Source organism: Dicentrarchus labrax, unplaced genomic scaffold (assembly GCF_905237075.1).
Source record: "Dicentrarchus labrax unplaced genomic scaffold, dlabrax2021, whole genome shotgun sequence".
NCBI lineage: Eukaryota > Metazoa > Chordata > Actinopteri > Moronidae > Dicentrarchus > Dicentrarchus labrax.
Genome location: NW_026136716.1, coordinates 12,977,510 through 13,000,664, shown reverse-complemented (window position 1 = coordinate 13,000,664; position 23,155 = coordinate 12,977,510). Strand labels below are relative to the sequence as shown.

General features: G+C 43.9%; 1 protein-coding gene across 8 annotated transcripts in view; it reads right to left on the bottom strand.

The window, feature by feature from the left end:
- The window catches only part of LOC127378879 (mitogen-activated protein kinase kinase kinase kinase 4), a 38,596-nt gene extending 15,441 nt beyond the window's left edge, over nucleotides 1-23,155 (bottom strand). For 7 of the 8 annotated variants that reach the window (XM_051428205.1, XM_051428209.1, XM_051428206.1 and 4 more), the window contains exons 1-14: nucleotides 22,889-23,155; nucleotides 22,463-22,528; nucleotides 9,659-9,715; nucleotides 5,531-5,656; nucleotides 5,211-5,321; nucleotides 5,025-5,115; nucleotides 4,043-4,173; nucleotides 3,849-3,903; nucleotides 3,676-3,754; nucleotides 2,623-2,798; nucleotides 2,441-2,513; nucleotides 2,129-2,339; nucleotides 1,857-2,018; nucleotides 1,619-1,705 (exon numbers count right to left, since the gene is read on the bottom strand). In XM_051428205.1, coding sequence (XP_051284165.1) covers nucleotides 1,619-1,705; nucleotides 1,857-2,018; nucleotides 2,129-2,339; nucleotides 2,441-2,513; nucleotides 2,623-2,798; nucleotides 3,676-3,754; nucleotides 3,849-3,903; nucleotides 4,043-4,173; nucleotides 5,025-5,115; nucleotides 5,211-5,321; nucleotides 5,531-5,656; nucleotides 9,659-9,715; nucleotides 22,463-22,528; nucleotides 22,889-22,945 — 1,482 coding nt within the window. In that variant the 5' untranslated portion in view covers nucleotides 22,946-23,155. Of the gene's footprint in view, nucleotides 1-696; nucleotides 1,177-1,618; nucleotides 1,706-1,856; nucleotides 2,019-2,128; nucleotides 2,340-2,440; nucleotides 2,514-2,622; nucleotides 2,799-3,675; nucleotides 3,755-3,848; nucleotides 3,904-4,042; nucleotides 4,174-5,024; nucleotides 5,116-5,210; nucleotides 5,322-5,530; nucleotides 5,657-9,658; nucleotides 9,716-22,462; nucleotides 22,529-22,888 lie in introns of all 8 variants that reach the window. The other variant, XM_051428213.1, reaches the window with a different exon arrangement.

Genomic DNA, 23,155 nt, shown 5'->3' with positions numbered 1-23,155 from the left:
CCAAGATCAAGAGAAACTCCTAACACCTGTGGTTGTGTATTGTTCTGAGGGAAAAAAGGATGAAAGGGGCACTTTTCTTTCAAGAGATAAAAGAGAGGGAAATTGTGGGAATAAAAAAAAAAAGCTTTTTCATTTATATGAGAAAAAGGTAAAACAACTATTTGAAAATGGAGCCTAAAGGATGTAATGTCTCGACTTTCTCCCAAACCTACAAATGAATTATTTGTCTCTCTTGCTCAGCCTGCTTCTGTGAAAATTAACACATTTCAGACACTAAATGGTTTTAGTAGTCAAGGAGACTAGAAAGAGTGCAAGTGCCAAGAGAGAGTGGAGGAGAACAGCTCTGTTTTATTCAGGAGATAAAAAGGCCGGTTGCTGGTGGTTGCGAGCCTGTGGGTTTCCATTCTCCAGTTTAACCCCTCCCCCCTTGTTTCATTCAAAAGAAGAGGGTATGGCTGAGAGCGCCTGTGTTGTAACTAATTAGTTAGTGCTTTGGAATACCATCCAAGACAGAGAACACCAACTTAAATGCTAAAAAAACGAAACTAAACTATTTGGGCTTAAAAAAAAACCCCATAATATATAATTGTTGCTTGCACCACCCATCATCGTGGTCACTGAGGCTGTGTGAAGACAAGCAAGAAGAAGCTGGAAAGAGCAGACAGCGGGGAGGGCGGAGCCAAGGAGGAGGTTCACCTCTCTGATAGGCTGTGGAGGATGACTGACAGGCTCTGCTGGCCTATCGGGTTCCAAACTTTCTGCCTGAGGAGGTTCAGAGTCAGGGGGGGGTTCAGTCTGAGGGGGGTTGGGGCCAGGGGAGTTTGGGGGCTGGCTGGGACATGTTTCATCAGAGTCAGTCTTCTCTGGCACTGCCGCCTGGGGTTTAGTGCCATCTGAGGGGACCGTCTGAAGAGCTCTGGGGGAATCGTAAGTGCCTCTTGCTACAGAAACTGCACTGTCAAGGACCTGAGCTTGAGGGGTTGGGGCGAGGACTCTGTCAGGGGGCAGGGTGGAGGTCTGTGGAGGTGTGCTAGGGTCTGAGGGGAGTTTGGTCTTGTCGCCAGGCGGCTGTTTGGTTTCGTGCTGGAGCGACAGCAGGTAGGCCTGCTCCTGCTGCAGGCGCTTATGGAGTCGCTCGGCCTTGCGCTGCTCCTCGAGCTCCCGCCACTTGAACTCCTGTTGCAGAGTGTGGGGTCGATTCAAGGTGGTGAGAAGAGACGGAGAGACGGGAGAGCCGGCAGCCTGCGTTGCCCTGACAAACTGAGGCTGACTTAAAAATCACTTTCATCTTTTAAAGCCTTAAAACACATTCATACAGACAGACTTTGGCAGCATCTGTCTGTTTTATAATAACAGTAGTAACTCCATATGTAAATTATATGTATATAGAACGTTTTATATTATGTCTATATTTTATATAATATAAAAAGATTATATTCAAAAAAATCTAATGACATCTCGCTATGATTAGATAAAAATCCAGGAACACTGAGGCCAATAAAATAAACACCCAAAATCAGTCAGAGAATATCAGGGAGTTACTATAATAAGGTTATATGGTGTGTGTGTGTGTGTGTGTGTGTGTGTGTGTGTGTGTGTGTGTGAGAGAGAGACTAACCAGCAGCATGGCCTGTTCACGGAGCAGCTGCTCCTGCAGCATCTCCAGGTGTCTCTGCTCCTCCTCCAGCTGACGCCTGATGTACTCCTGTCAGTCAAAGCAGAGCAGAGCAGCCAGTGTCATTAGTGGGCATCCGAAGAGAGAGAAACGCAAGAGCCAACACCCTCTTCTGGACAGACCAGAGTCCCTAGCTCGTCCTGTCGACGACACTCTTAAGTAAAAATATTTTAAAGCTGACCTGTTCCCGATCGTTCCTTCTCTTTTCGTCCTCGGCCCGCCGGCGCTCCTCCTCTTCTTTGCGCCGACGATCCATCTCTTCAATACGCCTCTTCTCCTCTTGCTCGCGGCGACGCTGCTCCCGCTCCTGTTGCCTCCTCATCTCCCGTTCGCGTCGCTGTTGCTGCGGGGGCAGGAGACAAAGAAATGTCAAGAAACATGCTTTCAATCTGATCAGTCTCATCAGTTGATGGATCCATAACAAAACAAACCAAAAAAAACACAACATCATACCTCCTCCAACCGCCTCCTCTGCTCCTTCTGTTGCTCAATGCGTTTCTGCCTCTCGGCCAGTAGTTGGCGCTTGTACTCCTCCTGCTCCCGGAGCTGCTGTTCCTGGAGGAGCTGCTGGCGGCGGAGCGCCTCTGATCGCTCCTTGTTCTCCTGCTGCAGGCGGATGAAGTCGCGGCGCAGGGTTGACTCACCTGGCACATTGACAATGGAGCTGGATGACGGGAGGAAATGTGACATAATGGTTAGATTTAGTTAAAGACCTTCCATTGGGTAGCTGTAATTTTAAGAAGTGTTATCACTATTAAACCATACCTGGGCTCTCCCTCCTGCTCTGGGGGATCCTCTTCCTCCTCCTCACTGCCACTGTACTCGTACTCTGTCTCATCTGCACAGGATAAAGTTGGAATCAGAGCTCAAAGAGAACTTTTTCAGGTAGTCTGTGACAATAACTCAGCAAAGAGAAGCAAAGTGATCAGCTGACAAGACATACGCACCCTTCTCTCCCCTCTTCTTCTTGGTACGGTCGATGTGGTCCTTGAGCTGAATGCGGACTTGCCTCTCGTTGGGCTGGTCTCGGATGAAGGGGTGCTTCAGCAGCTGCTCAGTCGGGGGGCGCTGTGTGTAGTTCTTCACCAGACAGCCCTCGATGAAACTGAAAAACTTTTTGGACCTGCGGGGATCGCAGTGGAAGGACAGAGTCAGCGGAGAGAAACAATGTATGACAGAGAGGGTGACATATAAAAAGAGACAGCGGGTGCCAGACAAATATTTCAGCCATGAAAGGACAGAGCACATCCGAGGATCCTAAGTAAAACAGACATTTCACCAAACAAGCTCTGATTCCAAATTACCCATCAGTCTTAGCAAGACTACCTCTCTGAATGTCCCTGGAACACTCACAGCAACAACAGCCGCTGGTTTCTCTCTGTTAATTGAGGTTTATGCATGCGGACAGGCAGCATTGAACCTTTCAACACATTTATACCGTGGAAACTCTGAAATATGGGGTGCGGTACAATGAATTTATTATCACCATTGCACCTGCTACCAATAAGGTGTGAGTTCATTTAACTTTCAATTTAACGATTTAAAATTAAACGATCAAACAGCAAAACAATCTATTATCTAATGAGAAATATGATACAAAATAAAGTAGAAGCCTATCCCTAGCACAACTTCTGCTAAATTAGGAACTAAGCTAAAAGAAAAAAAAGTCAGACACTGGGAGTTTTTTCTGCAGTGCGTCCAGAGCAGCACTACAGAGTGTGCCAGGAGAGGCTGAGCCTGCCAGAGCAGGTGTATCACAGATGTTGAGCTCAGCAGCAAAGCACAGAGGAAAGGCCAAGCTCTGATTCAAGCCTCTGTAGCAGCCTGGTCTGATGTCAGAGATAAAATCAAAATGCACTGGAGTACACAAAGCAGCCAAGTAGGAAATCTATACATAAAATAACTTATAAAACCTCATATCTGGATTTATAAGGGTGAAAAGAGGATTGGAAAGCATAGAAATGCTCACAAAGAACACATGCTTAATGTGTGCTACTCACCATTTTTTAGATTTGAGCCTGGGAGGAGGGTTTCTAGGAATAAGGAAGAGCGCACGCATCGGGTGCATGTCACAAAGTGCTGGAAGAAGACGCACACATACAGAACCATTAATAACATTTCAAGAGACTGAACCAACACAAACAAACTAATATTAAGACAAACTGGTACTCACGTGGTGCTCCTTCAGCCATTTCAATAGCTGTGATACCACAAGACCACAGATCACTCTGCAAGAAAAGATGACGCCCATTAACCAAAACCACACATGTTCAGACAAATCAAGGTGTTCACAGGTACAATACACCTGTTCTACACAATCACACAATGTAGGTTTTCAGTGGTTGAGACTTCTGTGGAGACTCTTACTCTGTAATCGTATGTGGCGTCCGGGTTCTCGTCGCAAGCAATGACCTCAGGGGCCATCCAATAAGGGGTCCCGATGAAGGTGTTTCTCCTCCCCACTGTCCGATCTAGTTGAGCACTCACGCCAAAGTCAACTAGGGAGGGTAATTGGAGTAACCACAGTCAATGAGGTGTTGTGCATTCATGTTCTTCAACTCACAATTAAATATGAATTTCAGGAGATCGTTTTATTCATATGACAACAGTTCATGTTTAAAAGTTATCACCTCTCTATATAGTAGCTTTCATTGTTAGTGGCGGAGTCCGCCATTCCGGTGCAGGATTTAAACAGTCTACCACTGGAAATGACGCATGCATCACCAAATCAACGCAGACTGAAATATTAAGAAGGCCATGATTTCTTTATCTAGAAAAGGAAAATACAATTTTGAAAAGGGAGGTGTGCTAGGAAACTATAGATTTAGTATTTCTTGGTAGGAGTTTTTAAAACCGGTTTGTGGAGGTTTGTGGAACAATAGCAGTCACATAAAATGACACATCCTTTCCATTGTGGAAATAGACTAAAGGCACCAACGAACTGTGCAACAACAACAATCATTGTATGTCACACTGAGTCAGACGACTAGTAAAGTCCTAGACACAATCTGTGTCAGCCAGGACAAAATCAATTTCAAGGCATGTCAGATGTTTATGAATGGGGAGACTCAGACAACAGATATTTCTTTCTGGATTTTTCCATATTTTGTCATAAATACGCTGAAATTTTGAGGGGCTTTAAATGAGCAAGTATGGGAGTCTCACACTACAATCCAAGACGACCATAGATTTCACCACATTTCTGTCATGGTTGTAAACCTTCATTTGGGACAGCCCAAATTTACACAGTGTAATTTTGACAATAGATTCTCAGCAGCACGACAACAACAGTTGTCACTGCTCTGAGAAAAGTCAGCAAACACATGGAAAAACCTGCGTTACCACTCACCTAGTTTGACTTCGGCATTCTCTGTCAACAGGACGTTCTGGCCCTTGATGTCACGGTGAATGACGTGGTGGGCATGAAGATGGGCCAGACCCTGAGGAGGAGAGACAAAAGAGACACGGGACATTAGTGACTGAGAGGAGAAGAGAGGAGAGGAGAGGTGAGGAGAGAAGAGGAAAATGAGCTCACTCTGAGGATTTCTCTGGAGATGTAGGCGATCCAGTCTTCCTTCAGCTGGTTCCCCTTGGTGTTCTTTACCAGGTCTGTGATCGAACCAGCTCCGCAGAACTCCATCACCAACTGAAAAACAGGTACAGAATATGAAGCATAACGAGTCCATGATATCTGAGCAAGCAATAATAACTGTAATACAAGACCCTTGTAAACACTGCCCTTAGGATAACTGAAAAAGGAAATTTGGTGGGAGAAACAATCATGGCAGCTAAATATTTTCTTCCCTCTTTAATCCTTACTCAACCTTAATTTCTTGAGTAGATTTGAGGACTTACCCATAGCTGGTCATCATGTCCCGGGGGGCTCTTCTTAATGAAAGCACCGTAGTAGGTGGCTATGTTTCGGTGGTGGGAATACTTCTTCAGCATATTGATCTCCAGTTTAATTTCCTCCTCTTCATCCTAGGCACACAAATAAACAAATACACAAACACACACGTTACAGAGGTATAAAAAGACGTGTTTATCCTTCCACTGGAAAATCTTTATGGTGAAATACAATAATCACTGTGAGGGCATCGGCCTTTAATCATCATTTGGCCTTGAGTGACATTTCATTTCCAAATCAATTTACTTCCATACTTAGGGTCATAGCAAGTGTCAAGCTATGTGACAACGCCCTTGTGTGGTCTCACTGCAGCCTGGCCAGGCCTTATTCATTGTGCATCTAGGACTACGCTATCGTCCGTTTACTGGCAAATGATTCCTTTGTTTAGGGATTAATGATGCATGAGTGAGTCTCATTGTGAGTTGATGTGTACAGTAGCCATTATCGTAATCCCATGTTAAAAAAAAAAACCCACTAAATATACATCAGATCGATGGCAAATCCCTCACAGATATACATTAGTATCAGGCTGATATAATGCTGAATTGATTGTTCAAAGCTAGGAAGGAAGCTAAGAGTGCTGCTTTGAACATATCCCTACAAAGACAACATACTGGGTGTGAATAATAAATCAGGAGGAAATGGGTGCCTTTAAAAATCAAATGCAACCTAAAAACCCGACATGATAATCACACAAAAGATCCGGTAGATGCAGAATACAATAGGGGAATCAGAGGGTTTATTCAGAGTTTAAAAAGCTAAATCAACTGCCAGATGTAGCAATGATGCAGTGTTTAGTCTTTGTTGGAAATTGCCTTTTGTGCAAGTAAAGGAAGCAAACCTGTCCAGTATCACCTCTTAATAAAAAGGTCACAACTAGCTACAGAGCTAACTCCCCGCTTGCACCCAATAGCACCTTGACAATGATTAAAGGTGACACACTAATTGAACACATGCAGGGAACAGCCCCCCGAGTGGTCTGCTTTATAGAAAGTACAGTGGGGGGAGGGGGGGGCAGAAACCAAAAGGTGGGGCTGTTGCACATTATTATCACTGCAGACAACAATGTATGAGTCTCTTTATTCTAACCATGATTTTATTTCAATCATCACAAGGCAGCACAGCACCTAAATTAAGAGAAGTGTGACACTATGTGTGCACATAACTGCGCTGTGTGTGCCTCACCTATAGCAAAATGGCAGTTGGCCGGCTATGCAGGCAGCCATACTGCTGCTGCATGACTCGTTTGAGTTGACGTAAGCCTTTCTGTTGTGCACACCCCCCCAGCTCCAACCCTCCCTCCCCTCTCTCCCCCATCCACCCCCTCTCTGCTGTGCAGCTGTTGGATTATCACACTCCCGACAGTGAAAGCCTCCCTGCCAGAAGTCAGGTGGTGAGGTGAGGGAGAGACTGACACAATCATATGGTGATGTGTGTCAGAGAGAGAGGAGGAGGAGGAGTTGAGCTTTGTCAAATGCCAGCGCAGAGGATATGAGGGAAAGCAATGTGTCAGTGTACAATACAAACACGTAAGAGGTTATGTTAGATCTCTACCGTATTGTCAAGAAGGCGTGCTTGGCAGCTATACAAGAACAAAGCCGCAACTCCAGTCCGCTCAACTCTATACCAGAGGATTGGAAATTATTATAATATATCACAAAGTAGAGCCGAAGTGGAAAGGCATCCATTTTTTGCTTCAGGGCTGTGAGGCGGCACAGAGGAGGAGTGTTTGGATTTGAGAATGTAGAGCAGGGATGAGAATTTGGGTCAGAGTGACACTGGACAGGCCAGCGTGCCTGTGGATGAGCTCTACGGCCAGGACAGAGGAGGGAGCGCAACATATCCCCACTAAATCACAGTGACGACAATCATACAATGTGGAAAACAACTTGGTTGCGTTTAAGAAGTCCAAAACCTTGTTGGGTTGGCCCTACACTGATGTTTTAACACTATGTACTAACTTAGGATGTGAATTAATGCAATATCTGTAAGAATAGATTGTCTATCTATCCAGATATGTGTGCTTCCATTTAAATGAGTGACCATGATTGGTGAATCTGCTGATTCTATTAAACGTTAAAAATACATAGTTTATATAACACCTCTCAAGGTGCAGTCATATCACACCACACTGTGTGATTATCTGCATACACCAAATGCAAATCCGTCACTGTAATGGATTAGCATACTGTTTCATGCCCACAAATGACATCACAGTTACACCGACTTCTCTGAGAGGTCAGCTTCATCAGTTTAATGGTGGAGAAGATAAACAATGAATCATTCATTCGAGTGCAGGTAATAAACATCTGGCTTGAGATAGCTGTCTGGGACGTTTACAAGAACACACACTATTATTAAAGGCATACACCCAATATTAGTCAGTGTTATGTGCAGCCAAGCTCTGTCACAAGGTACGCTGCCTTAAAAGATGCAGACAGGTGACAAATGACAGGAAACAAACAGAAAGTGTCTTGGTGAGGTGTTGAGTCAACATGAGCCTCCAGCGCAGCTTCAGTGCACCTTGGCACATATTCTACAAGTCTCAGAAACTCTACTGTGATTCATATTGTTTTCAAGGAGGGCCTTTTCCTTTAATTAGTCACCTGAAGAAGGGCACTATGTGGATGGGTACGGGTGGGCGGGTATGTGTACATGTGAAGGGACTTTTCACACCATCAAATAACTGCTCTGTATGAGTAATGTGCCTGCATTGAATGAATGGTGTCAATAAAAAAAAAGAAATCACCTTAAATACTGAATAATAGACTATTTCCTTTTAAAATGAGAAGCAACCCTAATTTCACAACATTTTCTAAAACAGGTTTAGCCTCAGTCGACACCTGCTTTGAGTGACAAATGATTTCCATAAAACAGACGCATAGCTGCTCATAAGTTACTACATGTCTTGAAGGCACACCATACTAGTGTCCCGTCACACGGAACAGGAAACGGTTGAGCAATTACCTATATACCGGTTACACATGATAACAAATCAGAGTGTCAGTCTGACTCATTGTGACGTAGGCTTATATGAGGAGTGGCAGCAGGCAAGTTGGGGCATAAGGGTTATCTGCTGCTGCGTCAGTAGCCTTTTGCAGTGTCTTCAAGGTTACGCTGATGAAAGTGGTAGTGTATGTTGGTAATATGTGGCACTCAACAGAGGTATATGTGTCCTTATATATAGTGATGCATGGGTGAAATTTAGCTGATGGCTTTAGACTTTGCTAAAGAAGATGATAAACTCCAGGCCATAAGTGCAACCAGTCTCCAGAATTCACCAGTAAGGCCTGTTATTGGTGACATGCGCGTGTACAGTTACACCCATGTTCCTCCATTATTATTATGGCCATGTGGGTGGTTGGGCCCCGCTGGCCTTCACTGCCACTCTGAAACCTTCTGCTTTGTGTTTCTGCATGTGTGCGATGTGCGGTTCTGTGCGCTCTCTCATCTGCAGACGGGACCTCCCACGGCTGAGGGCAGCCTGCTGGCCGCTAAATGACGCACTTCACTCAATGAGCATCCTGTTGCCTCTACCCTTCCCCTGCTGTTTATTATGGGGTGGGGGGACTCATTACAGAGCGAGGCCTTCTCTCCTCTGTAAGCTCAAAAACATTTAGACGTCAGATCCAATGGAATGTCTACTGATTTTAATATCAACCAGACAAAGAGCAAAGACTGAAATATATCCATATATAATGTTCCAGTGCTGATATGCTTAATTTCTAATAAAATGCAGAGGAAAAAAGTCTTCCTAGCAACTACATCATCACGTTTGTGACAAAAAGCTCTGCAACATGACTAATCTGTGAATTTCTTGAAACAGGACTTTAGCTGGGTGGCGCTAGAGGTTTTGGGCAAAACTATGTATTGCAGAGAGCAAGGGAGGTCGTTTTTCAAAAGGCACGTCTTAGCTGTTATTTGAAAACTGCAAATAAAATAAGTTGTATAGGTCAAGTAGAAATTCACTTTGGGCAACATTCAACATACACCCCTGTATAGAATATCATGGTGACTGCTGCACATGCTTACATTGTGATGTCAAGCTGAAACAATATATTGTTTCCCCCTCTTACCTCTGTGACGTCCATGACTTTGATGGCAGCCAGCTGTCCAGTCTTGACATGACGTCCCTGTGAAGAGACAAAACAGAAGTGAGCGTCCACACTCCACTTGACTGACTCATTGTACAGCAGAAGTGTGACTGTCAGAAACACAGACTTTGAAAACACTTTCAGGTGCATTGCCCAGTACGTTATACATGTTACATTTACAAGTTGTCATTTTGTATATTCATACAGTTTAAAGTGCACATTATTTTAGGGAGGGGGTGTCTTTATTAGATAGGAACTGTGACAGTAAAGAGGGGAGAGAAAGAGTAGATGACAAAGGGCTGTGTGTTGGAATCGAACCCAAGCTCCTGCAGTGAGGACTCAGCCTTTGTGCGCACCCAAGTGTTGAGTGATTGACAGAACATTAAAATCAGCAGTTTTGCTGTTAGATGATGTCTTAAATGTTTTTAAGTCAGCAGCAGGGTGCCGCCGTGATGAATCTTGCACCAGGTCTCCTGAGATTGAGCATCACTGCACCATCTGGAGGTCAATTCCTTATTATTGATGAATCACATTTCGAGTAAAAATGCCACAGTGTTGCTGTTTTCAGCCTGGAAAATGTGAAGAATTGCTGATTCTGTTTTATTCTCCATCACAGTGCACTAAATATCTTTGGGTTTTTGGAATGTTGGTCAAACAAAACAAACTATCAGCCCTAATTGTATTAATAAAGCATAATTAGTGTTGCTCAGACAAATGAGTACTGAATACATTTAGATTAATGAACTAGTCAACATAATCTTTCACATGGCAATCAATCAACTGGTTCAATTTCTTTAATTGTTCCCAGCATCAGAGACTGTAATCTGTATCCCACGGTATTAGTAAACCTACTATATACAGAACATACCACAGATGAGCACATCATTCCCAAGCTATATAGCCCCAACATTCCCAGACTTCTCTGCTCTCCTAACACCCTACTGCCACTCCTTACATAAACAAAGGACCGAAATAGAGGCCACTGTACAACCACTCCCTCCCACCCCCCTTCCCGAGACGAGATAAAACATGGGACATGTTTAGGAGCAGGCCCAACTGGGTACGGGTATTCCCCTTCTGACTCTTTAGGACAGCGCTGCAGTGACAATGCTGCTGTGTCTCTGCAGCAACTGCATCGGGGACACACACATCAATACACTGTATCGATTGGCTGGACTGACTGGTTGCAGAAGGAAGACACGTGTAAATGCACAGTCACACAGACTCAGACGTATGTACACCCCAACCAACATCATCATCTTAGGCAGTGCATTCCATAGTCAATTGAAACTGTATGGATTATGACAATAAAAGCCATGCAGGCTTAGGGGCCCTCTCTTTTCACTGGGCAGGAGAGGGGGATGAGAGGGACACTTTACAATGCCTTTAATCCTCTCCACTTTGATCCCAGGGGTCGCCACTACAAAAACAACAGTGAAGCTGACATTACGGCTGCCGGCTCCACATGTACTAGCTGCTAGCGCTAGTCAGTGACCAAGTGTGACCAAGAGGAACTTGGTTGTCAACCTCACCGCTATGCCTTCAGTGCACTTGGACTGTCTGTCAAAAAGAAACAGCTTGTAGTCAAAGGATTTATTAATTTACCCTTCCTAAGCCCCACCCCCTTTTGCTCTGTGCTCCAGTAACAGTTGAGCTAGCCTCGGTCAAAATTCTCATTTCCTGTACTTAAATATGCTTTGTGCAAGGCTGGTTTATGTTGAAAAGACAACCAAATTTGGGAGATTGTTAAAAGATGAGGGCCACTTTTAATGCTACAGCTGTGCTTGGTCTGGTGTGACCAATAGCATGTTTTGGCTAATGTTAGTTTATTTTCTGTTTGTGGTCATATCCCACTCACTCTCAGTCAGGTCATTTAACAACGATGCCTTTAAACGAATCGAACGTAGAAAATCCTGAAATCCGATGCGCCGCTGTCGTGTGTAATTGCTGTTTGTGGCCACAGTGGCCGCTGTAAATTACATAGTCTTCACTTCCAATTGTTAAATTCACTGTTTATAGCCCCCAAATTTTGCAGAAGCCTTGGGGACAAAAGAAGCAATATGAAGACACCACCAGCTCTGGCAAAATGTGACAAATATAAAAACTTTCAGACCAAACAAATAATTGATAATCAAGAAAATAATTGGTAAATTAAAAAAATTATTTGCATCCCTATAATATTCGCAATAACTAATGAGCTACACATTTCTTAGTGGAGCAAGACTCTTAAAACTGTTTTCTGTAGATGGCATAAAAAGTTGTTTCTCATTTTTCAATTTTAAGAATAATGTTACTATTACTGCATGAATCACCACCATTATGTTCGTAGCTACAAATCCCAAACAGAGAGTCAGCACTGACTCATGGCCACCACTTTTTTTTCCTTTTCCACTCATGAAAGGAATCAACGTTGTTTAAGGCCCTCTGGCCCACACCTAACAACAGGTGTAAACACTACACCTGTAGGGGGTTAAATGGTCTTAATCTTAAAAATAGGCCTGAAAGAAAAGACATTGGGAACTTTAGAATCAAGATGCCAATTGTGTCGCTTCTCTCCAGCAAGTCTCCACTATTAGCAGCTCAGTTTGAAATAAATACTTTGAGACAAAGCTTGCTTTGATCCAAGGGGATAGTCACAAAGAGGACATCCAGATATTTATGGGATATAGCTAACTCACTAACAATGCCATTAATCTCTCTTTTTGGCTGTTAATAAACCAAAGCTGTTAATTCTTACAAATCTACAGTTGTCAGTGCCTAAATAAATGTGTTTAAACCTGAGACAGCTTAACAAAAAAGTCTGTTTATATTGGGTTTATTGATGATTTAAAGACATGTGGTTTGCAACAGATACCAGGAGGTGAGGATATGAATGTGCAAAATGTTTCTTGCTATGATTCCTCCTCTGTCAGCCTGAAGCATTTACCAAGCGTCTCTCAGCTTCTGGGTGGAGATATGGTTATCTAGACCACAAGGTTATTGCATTTTGAGACCACAAAACAACTGGATTACACAACATTAGCACATGAGTAATGAGATGAGTTTCTTGTTGTGCTTTAATGCCCCCACTTCATCCATCTATTGTCACCAAAATAGGGAAAACACTGAGCGGTTACTTAGTGGTTAGTGCACAAACAATTACAAACGATGTAAATGTGCACATATTCTGCTCAATAGATCCTACAAATCTCCTATTAACTAGGTTATTCTAGGCAGGACTGGCAAACTAAATCATAGAGCACTCCAAAGTCAACATCAGATCTGGTACATTACTCAGCCATGTACTCTCAATAGGACCGTAAATTAACCATTTTTAAGAGGTTTTATCTAAATGACTGTAGATTAGGACTAAGCCTAACAAATATTTTCATTATTAATTCATCTCTCTCAATTAATCATTTGTTTACTACGTTCAAACTGCAGGCAAAAGGCCCAAATCAGATTTTTTTGTTCATGTGACTCAGCTCTCTTTTTTTCGTACAGTACAAACAGCACAGATCACAGGGAATCTGATCTGATTCAGAATTCATGCTTCCACTGCAAATCAACTTATGAATGAAACCGTAAACATCGTCTACGGTGTGTGACGTCTTGTGTTATTGTTCTGTAGAGCATGCGGATCAGTTCAGGCCCGTGATCTGTTCAAACTGGAATCTGATACGGGTCAAATTTAAAAAAACAATGTTTATCAGCGCTAAGGATTGCTGCGTGAACGTAGGTAAAGAAAAACAGCAACTAGGTCATGTTTGACATTTAAGCATGAAAAATTACGTATCACAGTATCGGAGGCTGTAAATGAAGTTTTTGTGTGTGTTTAGTCCCTTATATATCTTGTATTTAACAAAGATTTATTTAAGATGTACAACAAGCTAACTGATTTTTAAAGCAAATACCATATTGATATTTTTCAAAAATGTAATCTGTTAACAATATCGGTCAATATTCACAAACACGTAAGAAAGACTGTATTTGATTTGAAGGATATTCCATCAGGGATAGACACCATGCTCCTGACCTGAGTTTCAACATGGATCTGGCACTCCCTGGCTTTGGTAGGGAGGGGCGGGTTTCCACAATAACTACACTACTATTAACTTATTACAGATATTGGTGATCACTCGAAGCCCTCTGAGCCTTAAATTATGCCCTTTTCAATCACAAAGATATTTAACCCTTTAGCATAACAATGCTTGGAGCATAATGTGTAGCATTCAGTAATAACAATGTTAAAAACCAAAAAATTTAAACTAATATATAGATGTCAAGGTTATCTTAAAACAATTATTATTTTCATTGTTTATTAATCTGTTGGTTATTTTTACAATTAAAATGCCAGAAACTTAAATTAAACAATTAATCCGTTATAAAACGCCAGACAATTACATTTTCGGATGATCAACTAATTGATAATCAACTGATATCTTCAACTCTTGTCCTGTGGTTGGACCCCTGTTACACAGACCCTCGGAACATGCATGGGTTGATCACAGGGGGGCTGCGGCTAGTCCCTGCAGGGCCCCCCTCATGCAGCCAGCTAGGCGTGGCTGCGGAGGGGTTATCTGAGGCACTGAGCTATCACTCAGCCCTCCCTGGCCTCCATCTCCTCTCCTCCCAACGCAGCTCCTCTTAACCACGGCCAGATGTGCTGCTGGCCTCTCTCCAGCTCAGCACTAAACCACTGACTGACTTATTGCCTTTAGAGCCAGAGACATTAAGTTAAAATCTACCCTAAAACAAAACACACTATTCTAGGAGGGCTCAATTAACAACGCCGTGGAGGAGAAACCTCACTCAGTGCTAGCAACTCGATAAGTGAGGCTGCTCAATTAAACTGAGTGCTGACATAAGGGGTTTGTAGGATTTGAACTTTCCCACTGAATGCGCATTATTTCACAAGCATGTATAAACTACAAGCTGTGCCCACAGTGCCAGTTAAAGAAAATACACTTCAGGTGCTGTGACGGTGTTTCACTATTACTCCAAATGATTATTAGAGTAATTTAAAAAAAAGTTAAAAATCACTGTTAGGTAAACCAATGATTCCTGTTTTAGGGTGGATTTTCACTTAACAGAAGTGAGCAGTAATGCTCAGCAGTATCTTTAGTGGTCTGCCCACAGAGTCGGTGTGGACAACAGGGGGGAGTACTGTTTCCCATACACTTTTCCACAGGGCTTCTATCCACTGCATCCTGATTGACCAGAACACAAAGAGCCTCTCCCTGCCCACGTCTCTCACATTAATGCAAGATCAATCACACTTAGCGACTATTTCAAAATGCTGGCTGGCTTTCTAACCAGGTCAACCTACTGTTGTTCACTGTTGGCTCACGCTGCCGTTGCGCAACAGAGTGCGGAAACTGAGCGACATACTCTTCTAACTAGCCATGTAGGTGTAAAACAAACTTGGTTTCATGTTATTAGTTCACACAGCGAGGGAGGGAGAGAACTGCTGGGTGCCATGGTTTGGTTCTTCAAAAGGTCACTGGTGAGCGTGTGTGTGTGTAGCGGGGTGTTCGCCGGTAGAGCTGTGGTAATGAGCGATGGATGAACCACCGAGCGCAGGGTCATGTGAAGATCTGAGGTGACATTTGAACCGGCAGAGTGAGTGGGAGGGTGGACAGAAGGTGATAAACAGGCAGGTCACAACCTCCATCTACCTTGGGAAGCAGCTGTGGCTCCACAAGAACACTTCAAGACCTGTTCACACACACACACACACACACATACATAGATACACACCTACACCTTCCAAAACACACATCGGATGAATGCAGGGGAAAGAAGAAATGATCAATCAGCAGTAAGCAGCAGCACATGACATCCAGGGCTGTGCCTTGCCCCACGTCTCTCTGCGCTCTACCACTTTATACTGCTGCTGCATACCAGCACACTGACCCAGTTCACACACACACACACACACACACACACACACACACACACACACACACACACACACACACACATGCCCTGCTGCCTCCACTCCAGCACTCCCCAGAGAAGTAAGGATGGAGACACAAAAGAAAGCGATGAGACTGGACGAGAATAAAAGACAGAAAGTGGGTGGAGAGACGAGGAGAGAAGCTGGAAAAAGGGAAGGGGGTTGAATGGCCGGAGCAAGCACACACGGAAAGCTGAATAAGAGTCTCAAACAGGAGGCCAGTTGATGTGACTGTAGGTCTATTGATCACAGTGCAGTAGCTGGCTGCTGTGAGGGATCAAATATGCATGATGGAGCCTGTTAATGTAAATATTTCTCTTTAATCGGTGTAAAAATCTAAATCAGCCAGCAACCAAATGCATTTATCTACTTCACTTGCTAGTTTGCAGGTTTTTAAGCAGGGGAAGCAGGATTCACACTGTGAGAAAATATCCTCAGCCCTGGTATGATGTCATTAAAATAACAAAAACTCCAGGATGTGCTGTTGTCTTGGAAATGGATTTTAACTGCATGTGGTAGGGACGGGAGCAAGTTGAGTCTTAAAGAGAAAATAATCCCAACCCTTTGGATTTGGTCTGAGGTGTTCCCCAATACATGAGAGGATCTGTTTGTCACGTTAGCACATTAAAACTTAAAGAAATGGGATCTTGAAGAGAAAAGAGCTGTCAAGTAGAGGCACTGAAGAAAGACAAGGCGAGGGACTGTCTCGTCTGCCAGCGCCTTTGTGTCTCATCTCAACACCGCTCGGGTAATGAGGTGGCTCAATGAGCTACACACAGACAGTGGCGTGAACACACACGGACCCACACACACGGACACAGAGAGTTTTGTTCAGGCAGCATGGCCGGTCAGGGGACGTTGCGGGTCTTGTGACACCCATTAGGGAGAGGGTCACTGTGGGGGAGATGGGGACAAAAGAGATACACACTGTCTCAGCTAGGGAGGCTGCAGAGAGTGGAGGAGTGTGTGTTTGCATGTGTCTGATATTCACGGCTTTAACTTGAGCTCGAAATGTTTCACACACGCCTTTCAGCTATTTAAAAAGGAGCACAGACGAATGTCCTTGCGCGCCTGTGTGCGCTAACACATTGTGTGGATAATAGAGAGCGAGTGTGGGACAATATGGGACCCAAGCCCTTGCTGCAACGTGGGTGACACATTCAACACCCTGATTCGGACCTAAAAGCTACACAGCCAATCAGGACCCAGGCTCCCAGGACCTTTACCAATGAGCCCTATACAAGAGTCATTCATTAAGCAAGCCCTCCACTTCTACAAGGTCCTACAATGGCATCTAAAGCCTTGTTTATACTCACACAGGGCTCCATCTCTCATATCTTTCCACACTTTCAGACAAAATTGCATCATCTATTTTTGGTGTGGTGGCGATCTCCTCCTCCTCTCCACTCCTAGTCTTCTCTGACGGAAGAGTCATAGAGGTTCCTGTAGAGGCGAACCTGCTCGAGTCAACAGCACGAGCAATGGGTGCCTAGTTACAAAAATTCAGAGGTGAACAAGCAAGCGCTGCAAGAACTTGCTGAGCTTTTGCACTCAACGCAAAACATGACGTCATTTCTGGGGGCAATGCATAAAGCATAAATCGAGCTTTATCCACTGCTCTGCAAGGAGGATCCGACAATCTTTCAATTCACACTTTTCATTTTCACTGAAAAAAACTATTCAAATCCTGATGATGTGACATGTACCAAACAAACATGTTTTCTTACATCTGGAGAACAAGGTTTGTAGGCTAGGCCACCTCTGCAGTGCTACTTCATTATAATGCTGTTTGTCATTTTACATTTATCAGAAAACTGCAGCTTCTGGACAGCTGGATATCGGCTATATTGCGATTTTGATAATATTTCAATTAATAGTGCAGCCCTAATTTTAATTAGGATGGTCAACATAGGTCAACTATGCCACAATCTTACAATTAATCCTTATGGAAACAAAACCACTGATGTACAATTCACACAAAGTCCCAGCCCACTGCCTTTAATTGTACAAAGACAATATTAGGGAGGTGTGAAATGTTTCAGTTCACCGCTGTTGCTCCTGTGAAGTCTAACGCTTTCTCTTCATTTACACTAGAAATAAGGAAACCTCATAATCCTCATAATGAATGCAAAGTGTTACCAAAGGAAATATCTGATTTCCTCTTCGTGCCAACTTTAATACTAAAGTTTATTGTCCAACTGTAAAATATCTGCCAAATAAAAAACACATTTGAGGGATCTCTGCCAAAAATGTTTGCTATGTGTTAAAAAGGAATATTGGCCAATTCATCATCAGATATTTACTAACTTTGCTGTACTCCAAATATTGATACTGACCAATACTGCATGTCTTAATAATCCAGTATCAGTGCTAACAAAGTGCTGGCAATGGCCTGCAGGGAGTGGCACATGGGTCGATGAGGATCAAAGTGAAGTCAGGTGACATCTCCCACCCCCTCTACGGTGCGCTGATGCGCCCGCATGCCATCACCAGTTTGAACCTGCAAATCTGAAGCATCTGTAAGTGTTGGATGCAGGTTGCATTAAGATTCCAGCACCAGCCTGTTTTATAAAATCCACACTCCTCCATTACTTATTTTCTGAACAAACAATCAAAGCACCTTGCAGCTTTGATCGCCGACAACCACTGCCCTGGAGGTAAGCACCAGTCTCACCCAGCACCATATGGCCCTGGTGGGCATTTAACAGATTGCACAAGAAGTTTCCTCAGCAGCGGCTCCCACCCCTTGTGCCCGTCAGGCGTAGCTAGCCCCCCTGAGGACAGAGCTTCTTATCCTGAGGGCAGGGGCGAGGCTGTCCCTAAGGTTGGGGGAGAAAACAAAGAAAGGTGGTGGAGGACAGTGCTGGGAAGCTGCTGAGCCTCAGAAATAAATAGTATAAGCTTGCTGGAAGAAATGAGTCTTTAGCATATGATATCACTGGATGTTGAATAAGCCTGCCAGAAAAGCCTGTTATGTGTAATGCATGTGCACGTTAATAAAAAAAAATCATCTTTCCTTTTGGTGCTTGTGTTTTAGTCAGTAATCAGCCACATGACCTTGCCAATGCACCAAATAACCCCCCCAGTCAATTCGCCATAGACTTCAACCACACACATGCATGTACATGAAACATAGGGGACATGACGGTATGAAAATACTGGTGGGCACAGCTTTGGCACACCCCGTGAATGCATAGCAGGCAGGGAGGCAGGTCAGCAGGGGCTCTGGTGCCTCTGACTATATATGGCCATTCTGTAGAGCAGAGGGAATCTTCCCAGCATACCACGCACAATTTGAAGAATCATGTCTTTTTCTATGTTATCATTACACTCTCTCTCTCTCTCTTTAAATTCCTGCATCAGAGTGAGGCACCTGAGAGAGTGCACAGAGCCAGCTGGTTTGGTGCCAACTGATAAAGAGGGGTGAGAAACTCGGAGAGAAACTCGGAGAGAATCTCTCTGCGCAGTGAAAGAGCAGTGCTTTCAAAGAACGTGGATACAAATGCATTATTTCAAAATAACTAATGAGCTGTGACCAACTGTGTGCGGCAGACATATATATGATGTAATCCCTCAAGTGAATAGTTATTTACAGCAAACGTGCAGGCCAGCGTACCGACATGGATCATCCACTGGTTTAATGCACTGCTCTTGTGTGCCATTTTAAACAAAAGAGAGGAATATGGCGGCAGATGCAAAAGGATTAAGTTTGAATTCAGAAATGCAACCCTGCAACAGCATTGTACTGGCAAAATTATGTGGTTAGAAAAGCTGGTATAGGTTGCAAGACATTCTCTTTGTGGCCTAGTTTTCTGCCCAAGAATATGACAACAATACTTTTTCAAACTGATGAATCACTTGCGGTGATCATACTTTACACAAGTGTGTTCAATCTGTACATAGATCCAGGCTTCCATTCCCATCAGCCAGCTGGCCATAGAAAAATTAAGTGATTTAAAAAATGGCTTCTTAGCTATAACGTAATTTACATTACTGCCGTCAGTCAGAATCGGCTGTGCTGTGTTTTCAGGGGTTGACTGTAATCTGGCACCTCTCCAGGAGCAACGGCTGCCCTCTTGGCAGAGAGTACAGCTGGAGAGCCAGCGGCACAGCATGGCCGAAAGAACCTTGACATGGCTTTTTGGGTCTTAGAGAACAGCTTGGTTCTTTAATTTTCTGGGCAAAGCTGCAAGTGCGGCGACACAGTGGAGATGCATAAACAGGTTTTTGGTGGGGTGGGATCCCAGGCCTGCAGTGATAGGTCTTAATCAGGTCTATAGCGGAGTTCTATTTGAAATACTTATGGCGAAAATTGTCTATGTTGTTCTACAAATTCTATCTAACAAAAGAAGAAGTTCAGCTGTGCAAGATAAGAATAAAAGAAAAAAAGTCTAAAATAGTAAAAAAAAAAATACATTATTTAAATCAGGAGCTACCGGTTCAAAGAATACGGAAATTCAACTTCTACTTTTGTGTATGACAGGTCCTGCGGTAGGGCTGTAGCTAATGATTATTTTAATCGATTAATCAATTGTTTGGTCCATTAAATGTCAGAAAATGGTGAGAAATATTGATCAGTGTTTCCCAAAGCCCAAGGCGATATCCGCAAACGTTTTGTTTTGCCCACAAGCCAAAGATATTCAGTTTACTGTCACAGAGGACTAAAGAAACCAGAAAATAAACACTTTGAAATCAGAGAATTTGAACATTTTTCCTTAAAGAATGACTCAAACTAATAATATCTTTTAAAACAGGCAGCAATGAGTATCAGTCAGCAATACAAAGTCTTACACACTGCACATTTGTTGTGTAACTTCAAGATTACACACTCTACTCCCTACAGTCCACCTTAAGAAATAAGCCAAATGGGAAATGCCTCAAAGGAACCAAAAGTCACCACAAATCAAAGAGCAAAGAAGCTTGGTCACATTGTGTTATCTATAAAAGGGCCTTGCAATCTGTGACCAAGTGCTTGACAAAGCAGAAAAAGGCCTCTGAGGGAGAAGAAACTCCACCCCGTTTTCAGTTGGGGGGCCTGTTGTGATTATTCAGTCGGTTGGCGTTTGAAACCCCGCGGACAAACTCCTCCTTTCTGTGGATCTAACTGACTGACGGGCCGAGAGACCCAAAGAGCGTGGAGACAAACTCAGCTTTGTGAGGAGTGCCTGGGGCAGGTTCTGTCTGGAACTGGACAGCTGCTCTTCTACCAGTTGCAGCCAACCCCCCCCTCCTCTTCCTCTCCCTTCACCACCACACTTCCAGTGCACATGCTCACAGGCCACATGCTCATTCAACTGGTTATAACATGACAGCCAAACGCGCTGATCGACGGCTGATCCAAAAAGGAGGCTAACTGCAGCACTGGCTATGACTTCGCTATAGACAGTTTGGCTTATTTCACGCAGGCTTGTTGCGACCGCGTCTTTGTGTCAGCTGCAGGCTAATCTGACAGGCCCTCTCTTGTACAAGCTCCATTCCCACACAGCGGCACTTGCAAATAGAATTAGCACCGGACAGTGAATGGAGCGAGAGATTAAAAAGGGACACACACACAAAAAAAAAAAAAAAAAAGAGGGAGAGAAGCAGTAATTCTCTAGTCCCAAACGCCTGGCTCAAAACCATCTGGTGGGAAGATAGCAATGCGAGCATCACACTTCCCTAATGACAATCATCGGCTCCTTCTCTCTACGCTGCGCCGGGGGTTAATTTCAGGTGGGGTGATCATATGAGCACATGCACACAGATGGGTTCGCTCTGGGAGTTGAGGCAGGGAGGAGGAGGAGGATGGAGGGAGGGAGGGAGGGGGTCCTAAAGGTTCTCTGCACTGGGGGATTGAATGCAGGTCACTGGAGCACTGTGGGCTGTCAGAATTAAATACTCAGCTTAGCTTGCTGCTTAGTGCACAAGCAAATTGATGTTTTTTTTTTGGGCTAGCCTGCCTCTACTAGCCTATTAACAGTCTGCACAGTGCTTAGCCAACTAGACGTCTGCTTATCATATAGGTAACCTGGTTAAATGTCATTAAGGAGCAGAGCAGCAGGCAACAAAATGGAGCCTCCACTGACTAGCTAGCTGCAGTGATAACAACACAAGGAGGCCCGTTACAACATTAAGCTAGGATGGATGTCTCGCCAATCCAAAGCCATCCCCTCCTTTAAAAACAGGCTGACCACATCGTCGGCTTCCAGACGAGCGCCCGCTGTCTTTCTCTGCCTCCTTGGCGATGTCTTTCAACAGCCGCAATGTTCATTTTCAACAGGAGAAATGTGACACCAAGAGCAGATGGCCCAGAGAGTGGGATTCCCATCCACTGAACTGGAGGAGTCCTGATTTAAACAGGATATGAAATTTGGTTTTGTTAAGAAAAGAAAAGAAAAGAAAAGAAAAGAAAAAAAGGAGGCAGAGAGTGAGGCCAGCGGGATTGTGACAGACAGTGTTTCTCCATCCTTGCCTCCTCACCTACTTTTCAGTAAGGCAGGTGATGTAAGATAGGTGAAGCATCAGACTGTAGACTGTCTGATTCACTCTTTACACACACTCACTCACACACACACACACACACACACACACTCACACACACTCCCAGTTGAATTAACAATAACTGAGCAGGCTGACAACAGCACAAGCAACCATTACAAGGAACTCTCACATTACATCTTTCTGTTTCTTTCAACTTAATGACCAGCGGCGTGGACTGATGGCAACATCTGAAAGGCATGTCTTTGAATTGTCACTTCCTTTGTTCACAGGCTTTATAAAAGGGGGGTAAAAAACAACAACAACACATTGTTTATCCTGAGCATTCACTATAAAAACAGGACAGGCCATGCACTGCGCCTCCAACCAACCTTGTATACTTGTCCATAGGTGCCATTTCCAACCACCTCCACCAATTCAAATATCCCAGCTGGATCCTGAAAAGAAAAAGAGATAAAGACGATTCAGTGGAAATAAAAATCAATGTTAATATTTTGTCTTAATTGAACAACATTATCCAGTGTGAGCCAGCTGTTGCGCCCTGCTCTACCCTACATGCCAAATGCATCTCGAACAAAGGAAAACCAGACACTGGCAACACCTCGCTATAGCTCAGCGGTCATTTTCAATACTTCAGCTCTAACAAGAAGGGACACTGGAGTTAAAACTTGCTCATGCTAGCCCCACTGGGGGGGGGACGTGTGTTTTATCGAGCTACGTTAAATAAAAGATAGCAAAAAACAAAAACAGGAGAGGAAGGGGAAAAAAACCAGAGGCTCGGTTCGGCAGTCACTCACCCGCAATGAAGCCAAGTCTATGTCTACTAGACTTTTAGCTGGAGAGTCGTTCGCCATCTTTCAAATAAAAGCCGAGCTTTGCTTTGCGTTTACTAAAAATAACTGCCGCTGTAGCATTTGCGAGGACTTCGGCGGATGAACCAAGTGGAGGCCGTCGCGTATTCCTCTCTGTGGGATCCGCTCCTTAGCAGTAAATGCTGGACTCTCTCTACTCCATGTTGAGGTGGCAGCAGCGGGCTCACTGTCCGCTCTCTCCCAGCTTGTGCT